At 41.2% G+C, this 12272-nt stretch overlaps 2 protein-coding genes across 4 annotated transcripts in view; one reads left to right on the top strand and one right to left on the bottom strand.

Annotated features, from left to right (window-relative positions):
- tdrd9 (tudor domain containing 9) overlaps positions 1 to 12133 on the bottom strand; it is a 20200-nt gene extending 8067 nt beyond the window's left edge. Inside the window, exons 1-20 of one of the 2 annotated variants that reach the window (XM_086126567.1) lie at positions 12009 to 12133; positions 7704 to 7768; positions 7526 to 7593; positions 7027 to 7248; positions 5836 to 5958; positions 5661 to 5741; positions 5422 to 5586; positions 5238 to 5341; positions 5033 to 5152; positions 4083 to 4167; positions 3960 to 4017; positions 3720 to 3824; positions 3544 to 3641; positions 3339 to 3470; positions 2233 to 2392; positions 2059 to 2122; positions 1028 to 1091; positions 889 to 933; positions 641 to 694; positions 169 to 285 (exon numbers count right to left, since the gene is read on the bottom strand). In XM_086126567.1, the coding sequence (XP_085982693.1) occupies positions 169 to 285; positions 641 to 694; positions 889 to 933; positions 1028 to 1091; positions 2059 to 2122; positions 2233 to 2392; positions 3339 to 3470; positions 3544 to 3641; positions 3720 to 3824; positions 3960 to 4017; positions 4083 to 4167; positions 5033 to 5152; positions 5238 to 5341; positions 5422 to 5586; positions 5661 to 5741; positions 5836 to 5958; positions 7027 to 7248; positions 7526 to 7593; positions 7704 to 7768; positions 12009 to 12133 (2055 nt within the window). Of the gene's footprint in view, positions 1 to 168; positions 286 to 640; positions 695 to 888; positions 934 to 1027; positions 1092 to 2058; positions 2123 to 2232; positions 2393 to 3338; positions 3471 to 3543; positions 3642 to 3719; positions 3825 to 3959; positions 4018 to 4082; positions 4168 to 5032; positions 5153 to 5237; positions 5342 to 5421; positions 5587 to 5660; positions 5742 to 5835; positions 5959 to 7026; positions 7249 to 7525; positions 7609 to 7703; positions 7772 to 12008 lie in introns of both variants that reach the window. The other variant, XM_086126566.1, reaches the window with a different exon arrangement.
- On the top strand, positions 8921 to 11697 carry rd3l (RD3 like). Of its 2 annotated transcripts, XM_086126570.1 has the most exons (3): positions 8921 to 9187; positions 9893 to 10221; positions 11061 to 11697. In XM_086126570.1, exons 2-3 carry the CDS (start codon positions 9914 to 9916, stop codon positions 11425 to 11427), a joined length of 675 nt encoding a protein of 224 aa, XP_085982696.1. In that variant the 5' UTR covers positions 8921 to 9187; positions 9893 to 9913; the 3' UTR covers positions 11428 to 11697. The 2 variants fall into 2 exon arrangements, with proteins under 2 accessions (XP_085982696.1, XP_085982697.1); XM_086126571.1 differs by lacking the exon at positions 8921 to 9187 and having other exon boundaries at positions 9204 to 10221.
- Positions 12134 to 12272: the final 139 nt, after the last annotated feature.

Here is a 12272-nt window from a genome sequence, read left to right on the forward strand (position 1 = left end):
AGAAAGAAAGTTGGCACTGGTATTTTTTTTAGCATATGATACTTTGACGTTCAAAGAATGTGTTGAAGGGCCAACCAGGCACAAAGGTGCATAAATGACAGGAGAATGCATGTAACCACTTCCGTACAAGGGAGAATACGGGCCCAAGCGATCAAATTCATCACAAACCTGAAGAATGAACTTCTGTGTGTGGATGCTTTTGTAGTCTGAGGGTTGGGTATTTTCTGGCACACACATGTTGAACTGTTTCACACGTTCTTTCAGATCTAAATACAATTCTGCAACCTGGATAGAGAGAGAATGGCAAGGGGAGAAGGGCCGATTTGTTGAGACTTGCAGCTTATCCCATCAAAGGTTGCAACAGGGAAACTCTCACATGATTTACCACAGTTTTTACGCATCCCAAGAAACAAAACGTATTAGAATTCATTTTAGGTATAAAAAAGGGTCTTTAAATGATTAATCGATTATCAAAATATGTGATTAATTTGATAATCGATTAGTCGTCACTTAATCAATTAATTCTGAAATGCCTGTCTCTGTTACGGCCAGTTGCTGGCAACTGTGATGTCGCAGAACTCTGCCTTGGACGTCGGGATAAGATTAGACTCCGAAGAAGTGAATCCTTTCAAAAAGGTACCTCTCGGATCCTCTTGATCTGAATGAAGTTCTCTTTGCCCCAAACCAGTTCATCCTAAGGATCGAGAAAAACGGACAGTTTTCTTAATGTTTTTACAAGTCTGCATAGTCAAGAACACCTTGTCATCACAGTATGTGAACAAAGGATAACTTCTGACAACTGTTCCATAGTTATACAATGGAGAAAACAGGTGAAATAAAAAAATCGACAATGATAGATGTTGGTTAATGTTCGGTTGTTTCGGGCACCTTCATGCTTCTCAGCTGTCCTTGCTTTTTGAAGGAGAGCCACGCCTAACAACAGGGAAGGAAAGTGAAAAGAGTTGCATTGAGCAAATCCCTTAAAATATGTTTTTTTTGCAGGGGGGGGGGGGGGGCTTAGCATTACCTTAAAGGTGTTGACAGATGCAATGGAATCACTTTGGCTGCCTTGGGCAAATGCCATCTTGCTCCTAGAATGCAAATATTCAGAAGACAGAATATTAAATTCAGGCTCAATCTGTGGCGGAAGGAATGTTTTTCAGATTTAAAAGAAAAAATAAAGTGAAGTGACACTAACATTTCTATCTGATTTCTTATTATGTGGTCATTTGTTTGGGGCTATTTGGCTGCCTGAACATTTCAAACCTTTTGGTGGAAGTGGAAACGTGGTTTCGCCATATGTGGACATAAGTGTGATCAGAAAGGGTTAACCTGCATGTATGAATTAGACTGGGGGTCGACAACCCTTTCTACACAAAAAGCCATTTTGACCTGTTTTCCACGGAAAAGACAACACCGGGAGCTGCAAATACTTTATCACATCTGAAAAGACAATGTTAGCTTGTAAAACAGTGCGTTGCTAATGAAATCGTTCACATGTTCTCCTTCTGTGAACGGCTTCTCATATCTGGCTATTTCCAGAGCGACCTCAAAACTTGCATAGGTAGAAGAAGGCGAACGCTGATCACCGAAATTGCACGAGGTCTGAAGAAATAAGTTGTGGTGTTGGGAGACAAAATAACAAGGCCAGAGTGTAGCCAAACACTGTATTTTCTTAACAAGCTATTAACGGCACAACACTAGTTCGTACAACTCACTATAGTCGCCATTACAGAACTCCTCTCCTTCCCTTTTCATCCCGACAGTATTTTTATAGCAACACTGTCACCTAGTGTACAGTCAGAGAACATAACAGAAGTGATGCATGTTTTTGAGACAAATAACATACACTTCAATTGGACACTCATAATTTATTATCTTGAGGCACGCAGAGCCGCAACATTAGGATAAAAGAGCCGTGGGTCGCCGACACCCTGAATTAGACCATCTTCACGAACTTTATTCATTTAGCTGTTTGTTTTGTTTTTGTTTTTTTAAACATACAGGGCAACATAGGGGCACCAAAGACGACAAAAACAGCCTTCGGATGTGACTCACCTGTGACCGGCAAGCTGTTGCATTGAAGGTATGGCAAAGAAACTCTTCATCGAGTTGCAGGCAGCTGAAGATGGAAGTGGTTGTTAATTAATCTAGCTTGTGTAAAAAGTAAGGCAAAAAGCAGACTTAATACTGATAATTGATATCGCTAATACTATAATGTAGAAAGCCGACCTATGATGAGACACTCATCGAGACAACCGAAGACGTGGCCCAGGACAATCATCTTGCCAAGGTAAAGGTCCACAGGTAAGTGGGCCAGCACTCGACCCAGGAACGTCAGCTCACCATCAATTTGATATTCATCATTCTGTTTAGCAGACAGGGCCCCCATCTACAGAACAAAAGAGAATATTATCCTAAGTGGTCAGGACGCACTGCGTTATAAAATGATCAAGAATAGGGTGTTTTTGTTCAATTGCACCAAATAGTTAATGCTATTTACAGTTCATAATTTTAACATATTGCTTCTGTATTAAATGGTAAGTTTAATGAAGAAAACTACAATAATGGCAATTTAGTTTTTGTTTTTTTTGCTAAATTACTCAAATACAGTACCAAATTATTTTGCACACCAGTTTAAAACAAAAACAAGTATGAAATTTCAGATGGTTATTTGTGTTAAACCAATAATTTCTTTCAGTCACTACATCATGAAATTTGGGCACAACCAAGATCCCGGACTCATATAAACTGCTCTGGGAAAACTTAAGCTGTGTTAACAAATGGTTCACTGTTCTGAAGTCGTGCTCAGTGGCACCATATTACCTCCTACATCATGCAGCAGAGACAAAAACCAGACCAACGTTACTGTATTTGAGGTGGTATTTGATATCGGACCCATACAAGTTACACTACTTTTGCCCAATATCTGTCCAATAGTTATTGTGCATCCCCAGTTGGTATGAGAATTCCTTAAATCCTTGAAACTATCCCTAATATGGCTTCTTCTGAATGAACCTTGTTGCTCTCTGAATCAAAATAAAAGTATTCAACTGTATGATGACTTTCTTGAAAGTCACTTCACATCGGACTATTTCACATTTTTCATGAGTTAAAAAAAAACTTTTCTCCCCAATTAATACTAAATAATGTGGAACATTTTAATAGTAATTTTCTTTTAAAAGGCTCATCTGGGAAGCTAATCATGAAACCTCTGAGATTCATGTCTGTGAAGAGAAATCCACAAATGAAAACCCAAACCTTGACTTGACTTCAATCTTATATGCGTAATACTTTGGATCACAGTGTGCTCACCGTAGTTATTCACCAGCACCCACCTCTTTCAGTTGGAGCACGGTTCTCATAATATCCTTGAGGTTGGGAGGTGAGGGAGCTGTCGAAAGGAGGGATCGAGGGTCTCCCATGCCCAGCAGCTTCACCTTCAACATTATGTTGGACAGTGGGGAAAGCTGAGAGGACACGCAGGGGCCATTAAAATGAATACCATGAAGGTGTCATGACTGATTCAATGTAGGCACATACCAACATTTCAGGGATCATGTAGTCTGGGATTTCATTCCGCCAGAAGGCTTTGGTGACTAGGCGGTAGCAGTAGCCCTTGGAAACTCGACCTGCCCTTCCTGGCAGAGTAGAAGGTGAGTGTCAGCGGAAGTGATGACATACTTTGCTGTACAGTATTTGAAATATTTGTGCGGTACCTCTACGTTGGTTGCAGTTGTTCTTTGACGCCCATGTGAGACGCAGAGATTGATAATTGGTTTCTTTGTCACAAATCAGCTGACGGGCCAAGCAGAAATCAATAACTGCACAAAAAAGGAAAAGAGGTATGGAAACTAATTTTATAAAGGAATACTTGTGGTTGTATCAAAGATAAAGGGAGATTAGATACACATTTTGAGGGTGAGACCAAAGTGGGGAAGAGAAATAAGATAACCTACCATATTTGACATCGGGTACAGTCACTGAACTTTCTGCAATGTTCGTTGAAAGAATGACCTGCAATGGTCAGAACAACATTAGAATAATTAGCTAGCAAGAAATAAGAAGCATGAAACTTTTACCTTCCTGTATCCGGGCACAGGAGACAGGAAAACACCATATTGTTCCTCCATTGTTACAGTGGAGTGGAGGGCAAAAACCTGCAACCTAAAAGGAAAAGGGCATCAAAGCTTCTTAAATTGGGTTAAAGTAAGGTGAACAACCTTCTCTTTTAGACATGTCCACATTTTTTTACACCCTGTCCGCCTATCCGGGAGGGTTTATATAAATTGATGAAAATTTCTGGCTTTATTTGGTTTTCACGGGACCAATTAGCATATGTTTAATTGGACTGATGTTTTGCACGACAAATCAAGTTTTTTTTTCCTCTTTCCAAATGAGAGGGGCAGTTATTGGCGTGCGGGATAAGAACACTGGCTGGGTGGGTAGAATTCCGAAGAGAAGGCAAGTAGCGCCAGTTCGGATAAGTGTGTGGAGCAGGTGCGCTCAGGTACAAGCGTGAGTGCCAACTGTTTGCTGCTGAAAAGGGATGGAATGAAGCCCCAGGTGAATAAGCAAGCAATCAGACATCCTGTTCATTCCTCTGTATTTCACCGTTGTGGTTGAAGTCAGTGGACTGAGAATATGTTTTAATCTAACTTTGACCAATCAGATGCAACCTTAAAAAGCACATTGCCATCACATTTGGAGAACAGTATCTAGAGACATCACTAAAACTAAACAACTTAATTAGATAAGAATGCATTTATATTTTCCAGTATGAAACAAATTATTTCTTTCATTAGATAAGAAAGATGTCATGGTCATGGAGAGGGCTGGTCAGAGTCCGTGGGCGGACCGGATGTGGCCCATGGGTCGTACTTAGCCATGGTCTGGGTTGACAAGACAAAAAGGTCTTGAAAGACCATTCATTTGGTGCACGTGATCATCTCAAAAAGTGATTAACTTGTAGAACGTAAAATGAAATTAGAACATAATAATTCATTTGACCATGTAAAAAAAAAAAAAAGACCTCTTGTGGACCAGCGTGGACAGGGCTTGTTGCATATATCTTATCTCATATAGTCCAGGGAGGAAAACAAGGACGCTGCCCCTCTCCGAGAGGTTCCCACAGCCTTCTGTCACTGCATCACTGTTAACACACAGACTCCACCACTTAATTTGTTATATAAGGCTACCAAAATGCAGTTTGTAATGCTTGCACAAAGAGTCTTCACCTGCTCCTATCGCCCTCCATTTTGTCAAAGCTCTCAATGAGGCAGATAGCAAGTTTGTACATCGCAGTTGAGATGTAAGCATCATCTAAACGTACTGAATCCAGCTGGGAAGGACAAACATGAAAACATGATAGGAAACAATATCCACTGAAAGCAGCAGCAAATAACTCATTATGTACTGTACATTATATTGACAGATGTCCTGAAGGTCATCCAGGTAAAAGTCCTCAATGGTATAAGGTGCACCCTCCACCTCAAACACATAGGCTGGACTTATCTTTCCACGAACAAGGGTGCTGAAATACTCTGCAAATTGTCTGCAGTTGATGGTGGCTGACATGAGAATTACCTAGGACAACATGGCTACTGTTAAGGAACACTCAACCTGGACAGAATACCACAGATGTTTTTTGTTTTTTTTACCTTCACATAACGAGAGTTGCTGTTAAGAAGTCTCTTCACAATCAGCAAGACAAAGTCCATCTCCACAGTACGCTCATGAACCTTGAGCAAGTGTTATTTGTCCAAATTAAATGTAGTCAACCGATATTTTCAAAGATTCTACTCATTTCAATTTTGAAACGCTATGTTTATGCACCTCATCAATAAAAATATGCGAGTACTCTGTGAGGGTCTTGGCAACAACCAGTTTTTCCAGCAGCACTCCTGTTGTCATGTAGATTAGTCGGGTGTGCTCAGTAGCCATCTTCTCCAGTCCAACCTAAAATGAAAATATGAAATCACAGACATTGCTTATCAATAAGGTTTCATTCAACTTCCTCAACAGCAGCTATAGACACAATGGCTGTGCCCGAGTGTGCAAATAATTGCCTATATACCTGTAGTGCACTATTAAAGGGTTACACCATTTTGTGGGGGTGTCCAAATGTCGAAAAGAAAAAAAAAAAAGAATGCACGGCACTCAAAATTGCCCACAATGCACTTGGAAAAATAGTGACCAACGATGGTCACTCAACAAGTTTATATTGATCACAATGCAGGAAAACGACATGGTCCAAGCGCAAATAGCAAAGCAATACAGTAAAACACTGCACGGAAATATGGAATCACCAAACAGAATGAAGGGACTATTATATAATACGGGACTACATCGTGAATGGGGGATTATGGGATATCTATAATAATTCCTATATCATAGATTGTGGCGGTGATTTAACCAGGCGTACAGTACATACGCCACCCCCAAAGTGACGCACAGAGGAAACTTTTGTGCTCGGCACACAAACTGGGATGAAATAAATGTCAGAGTGACTTGAGAACAAATCCACCGCTGCAGGGAAAGAGTGCTTTCCATTCAAGAAGAGCATGACTTGAACCAAACAAAAAAGGAAGGAATGGAGGGAAAACTCCTTCAAGCCAAATTTAATTTGTTGGAGGAGTGCACAAATTGAACATTCGTGTCTTGAGATCACGATGCCTAGTGGCAGCACTGTAGAATTTGGGCACCCAGGCAGCCTGATACACATCTACAAAAATAAAATAAAATGGACGCACTGGTACAATCAACCTTTTGAGGGAAGGGGCGAGGAAGTCTGTGTGTGTGCATTTGGAGAAGCGTGTGCTTCAGTCAGATAAGGCTAAGACCAAAACTTCAAGTCGAAAATGTGGGTTGCGCCTATGTTTTGTGTTGGTGCACCGGAGAAAAAAAATAAAACTAAAGAAATCGGGTGCACTAGTAAAAAACGTAGTTCTCCAGCCCTGAGTGGAATCATTCCCCCTTGTAGATCAGATTATAGCAGAAGTAAGTCTCTATAAAAGCTGAACCAACCTGATATCCAACTATACTCCCGCAGGTACAGTTTCTCTGACTGGCGACCCAGCGAGCAATACTGCTGGCACCAATTTTGCGTGGTTGCGTGACTGCAATGTTGCAAGGGGCCTTTTTGTCATTGTAGTGGTCCAGAATGTACTGTGGCAGCTGGGTGGTCTTGCCACTGCCCGTGGCTCCTCGAATAATCACGACAGAGTTGTTTTCTATCAGAGAAATCAGCTGGAGGGGCACACAAGCATGCACACACAAGGCTTCAGTAGACTCAATTTAAAAAGTCATATTGCAAAGCAAATTGGTGCGCTTATTTAGGAAATGCCAGGCCACTATAGAAATTGCAGTATTAAACCAAGGAATTTGAATTGCTGTCGCAAACAACATCATTTATTCTTTAGCGACGCTTAAATCCGGAGGATAAAAACTGCAAACATGAATGAGGTCACACACACACACACACACATGAACAGCAGCTCTGTGCAATCAGAAAATGGACTTTTACCTCCTGCCTGCTTTTGGTAATGGGGAAGGTGGGATACTTGGAGCTTGCAAGTGGAGCAGGGCTGCTTCCTAAGGATTCAGAAACTAGAGCAGGGCACTTGTTATTGCTTATGCTGAAGGAAAAAAATGGCGCATTGAATAATGTCAATTGACAACTGCATTGAAATTTTCATACTCACTTGACCGGTCATCTTTTGTCTTGTTCACACTTTCCAAGTAGTCTTCATCAGGAACTTTTACTGGGCTGCTACAAAACATTTAAGACAATGTCATCTTTACAGACTTTCACTTTAGTTTCTTAGGGTACACTCACATACTGGCAATCTGCCATGTTCAGAAGCACTTGGCAGTTACCTGTAATTGTGATTATCATTGTACAAGTCAAATGATGGATGCTTGAGCATTATTGTCTACAGCCCAGGGAGTGAATATACTAGATAGTATTTATTTTCTGTCATACCTTTCTTTGATGGTGGGTCGTTAGATTTTTCTACTGCCCAACATGTGATTGGATCAATAAAAGGTGTGCTCCCCTTCATGTTCAGCAAGTCAACTCACCTTGGAGTTTTAACACCATTCCCAGTGACCCAGAACAACAACAGAGTTGGAAAGTTAAGATTTGTCAAGACAATTTCATCATCACAAGCCATTGAACAGCAATTTCTTACAGCTGCGATTTTTTTTTTTTTTTTGCGCTACAAATATAGTTGAGAATTGAGTGCCTCAAAGATGAAGCTGTGTATGTCTCAGTACATAAGAACCTGTAAAGTGAAACTGGGAATAGCTCATGGATTCTTTGATCACTTTACCATAACTTGAATAAATGTAGAAATTATATTATCAGACAGCAAATAAACTTTGATGAGTTTTATGCTGTCATTGTTGCTGAGTTTAGATGCCACATTACCCCAAGGTTAAAAGTCTTGAGTATGAAGAGGCCAATGTTGCATAACCTTGATGTTGGTCCTGAGCAAAATATCGGAAACATTGTGTCGCGAGTGACTCCATGATTAGCACCCCCAGAAAACATGCTTAGCGTGGCACAGGAATTTAAACGCCATTTAATGCTCCAAGCGCACACTTGTGGTCATGACATTTGGGAAGTGACGGAACAAAGCAAAATCACATTGGCATTTAGCACCCCCCCCCCCCCTCAAAAAAAGACTTGCACTGTGGGGCAGTTGGACGTGCACCAGTATACTGTCCACTCCATTGCTGTGTGAAGCAATCCAATAATAAAAGCCTGCCAACAATCAAAATGCGAATGATATTCGAAAGATCAGCTGAATCTCTTTGCTTTAGCCAGAGCTGTGGCCTTTGCCCTCACTTGCCCCAAGCAAGGGGAGGTACAAATCCTGATGGTACCACAATATGCACACGCCACACATTCGCCCTCTTTCTTTCCTCGCCGGTGCGAGCACAAAGCAGCTGACCGAGCAGAGAAGACGAAGAAGAGAGGTGAGAGCTCTCACAAGCTGCAGTGTGAGGAATTCTCCTGGAAGACTACAAGACAACATTGATGATGGCAAGAACACAACAACTACAACACAAAGACCAGATACCACCACATAAAACCTCGGACCGTACTGGACCACCAAAATATGTAATGGACTGATCGAGGAGCTTTTATTCTGTGAGAACTGGTTTGCATCAAGCGTGGTTTGTAAGTGTTGATATTCCCTTCTTTTTATTGTATGTTGTAAGAAAGCAGTTATTTTATACATTAAGCCCAACTTTCTAAGTTCTAAGTCAATGTTTGAAGCATTCTTTGACTCTGTTGAAGTTCGGTTTAGAAGTATGGCTGTCATTAAAGCATATTTTTAGATTCGACTATTCGATTAATTATTCCATCAATTAATCTGATACAATTTGATTTTGCATTGAAGTCTATTACAGAACCATTTCCAATGATTTATTTGGCATTGTTTAGTGATAAAAATCAAATAAAGAACAATATTAACCGAGAGAGACCGACGTTGTACTTAGCAAACATTCCGAAAATGATTTGGTTACTACTCTGTTTTCCAAAGTAAAGGCATGTGTTCGCTTATGTCAGATTTTTATTTAACACCAAATAATCAGTCTGCCTTCATGAAAGACTACAGAAATCAGAGAATACGTACTGCTGAGAGCCTGAGATCGGGAGGATTTGGACAATTTTAGGTTGGTTAAGTCAAGTGTAAAAAACATTGGCTCTTATATATCACTGGATTATTAATATAGTTGTCGATTAATTTGATCATTGATGTGTTGCTGATGAATTTTCACACCTCTACTTTGAAAGGATTGACATTCAAGGATGTCTAAACGGTAGAATACTGTGGTTTGTACAAATGACATGACAGGCTAATCCTCTCATATTCTTCAGTGCTTGGGGGCTATCCTTGCCATGCCACTCTTCAGCTGGCCGAAATGGATCCATGACACATCCACGCAGGCTGAAAACTCATCTCTGAGATGCCCTAGGGACCGACCACAGCACGAGTTGATCCGAGAGCTTCTATGGCATGTGCAGGAACGCGAGTGCACGGCCAGGGTGCTGGACCTGGAGCACAGGCTTGTCCACAGCACCGTGGATCACCCATGTTTTCAGAGCTACCCGAGATGGAGGACCCTCATTCCCACAACAGAGCTAGACCAACTGGAACTACTGTGCGCTGGCATCCCGCCTGTCCACGCTGCAGCAGTGCTCTCCAGGTGTTTTGTAGACACCATACCATCTTCTCAGATCCTCACATTAGCATGCAGTCAGCAGCACATAGCTGCTTCGCCATCAAAATGAAACCTGACAGCAGGGAAGCGCACACAGGCCAAAGAGCAAGAAGGAAGGCAGAGCACGCTGCCAACAAAGCCACTGCGTGTTAATGTCACACTGTCAGGTCACGTAAACATGAGGTGAAGGTGAAAAATTGCCTTAATGACATCATGAGAACAGATTCAATAGCATTTCTCTGAGCAATTATATCTATGGCAATGTTTGATGAACATGGTGGTGACCCCTAAATTAAAGCCAACATCCAATTGACTTTTTACATTTACATTCATAAGGCCCGCCGCGTAACGAGCGAGGCAACTGAAATCAACTGAACTGTAACGCGTTGGGCCGAGTTCAGCAAATACTTTTCATAAGTGGCCAACAGTCGGCCACTAGTTTAGGAGCAATTCAAAATCTGAGTCATTAGTCAACAATTTATTATTTAAAAAAGGTTTCCACCCAAATTTTGATCCAGTACTCATTGAGCCAATATTTTTGTACAGTTGAAAATTGTCCGTAAAAAATTCATTTGCACGGCTGCATGACTTCTGAGCAGTTCAAATGTCATTCACATGGTACTGTAAATCTCATTCGTGTGTTTACACTTCACTCGCATTATCATTTTTTCCAATACAAATCAAACTTTAATGTGGAAAAGACATATTTAGCAGGACAATAACAAACCTACTCTTCAAACCTTTCAACTTAAAGTACGACTTAATGATAACGTAGAAAGAGCTTGAAATTTCAGTAACGACTTGTTGGTTGTGCGATTCCACAGGTTTCGTGAGGTGCTTGCAGCCAGCAAAGTGATGCCATGGGAGCTAGTCTCTGTCTTCAAGTTGGTCCTGAGAGACGTCGACCAAAGGTGTGGTGAAGAGCACAGCCCCTCAGGGAAGGCGAAGCAGTTCCCAAAAACGGGGTTTTGGACAAGCCGCAATAAATTGGAGCATAACATTGTCAAAGGAAACAGTAGTGATGAAAAGCTAAGGGAGGAGATCCCAACTGTTTCTGGATATGTGGACAGAGTCGTGCGGTACACCAACTGGCTCACGGCAAAAAGAGAGTGGGAACTTCCATCTTACTGTCCAGTTCCCATGAGGTCAACAGAGGCATGTAACACACTGAGAGGACACTGTTGTCAATGAATCCACCATTAATTTGTCATTTATGTTTTCAAAGTAGAAAATACAGACTGCACTTCATTTCAAATATATACACGTTGATTCGAGTTGGATGTATATATTTATACTTAATAAACAGAAAAATAATCATGGCAAAAAAAAAGCCATCACCATGTACCGTTACATCAGTGGCAAAAGCTCTATATATGTGCCACTCCAAAGATTCAGTAAATTTGATTTGAAAATCATTTATGAAACTTTCTTTACATCATAAATTGTACTCTAAAACATGCACACATTCGTGGCTTGTCGTGTATTTTTGTGTAGTGACTTTCTTTTACTTTTAAGTTGGCGCCCAAACGTGCTGCTCCGTCCACGGCCCCATGTTAGGAGGGGCAACGAGTTTGCCACCAGCTCATAGCTCGACAACGTGACAGCAAAAAGCAGTGTCTGCGATTCATATTTCTTTTTATTTTTCATGTGTTTGTTATATAAAACGTGTCACACAATACTGATGAACCGAAACGAGCACACGTGCGGGTGTAAAGGCTAACTGAGCTAGCTCTGCTCAAGTTCACCTTTTCGATTCTGAAAAATGATCCTACCTCGTCTCTTTCGACGGCCCAGACAATTTATTTTCGACAGCTTCTTCTGTGAGCTTAATGTTGGCAAACGCGGACCCAGAGATGAACCAATTAGAAATTTGCTCGGCCGTGAATCCCTCCGCCATGGTGCGGCCTGTTGTCTGTCCTAAATTGTCAGGTGCAATTGGTTACTGTGGCTTTGACTCCAAGTATCCGCGAGGTGGCGAAGGGCGAACTGGGTGGATGCAAATTAAAAATGGCAGCTACTGTTAGCAAAAAAACAAA

Source organism: Hippocampus guttulatus, chromosome 13, assembly GCF_054856545.1.
Source record: "Hippocampus guttulatus isolate MCC_2025c chromosome 13, RoL_Hgut_1.0, whole genome shotgun sequence".
In the NCBI taxonomy this organism is placed as follows: Eukaryota; Metazoa; Chordata; class Actinopteri; order Syngnathiformes; family Syngnathidae; genus Hippocampus; species Hippocampus guttulatus.

What these genes read in the sequence shown, in the direction of transcription:
- rd3l (XM_086126570.1), top strand. Translation starts at nt 9,914, where the DNA reads ATGCCACTCTTCAGCTGGCCGAAATGGATCCATGACACATCCACGCAG. An exon ending in GCTGCAGCAGTGCTCTCCAG is followed by an intron (nt 10,222 to 11,060) that starts GTGTTTTGTAGA and finishes GCGATTCCACAG; the next exon opens with GTTTCGTGAGGTGCTTGCAG.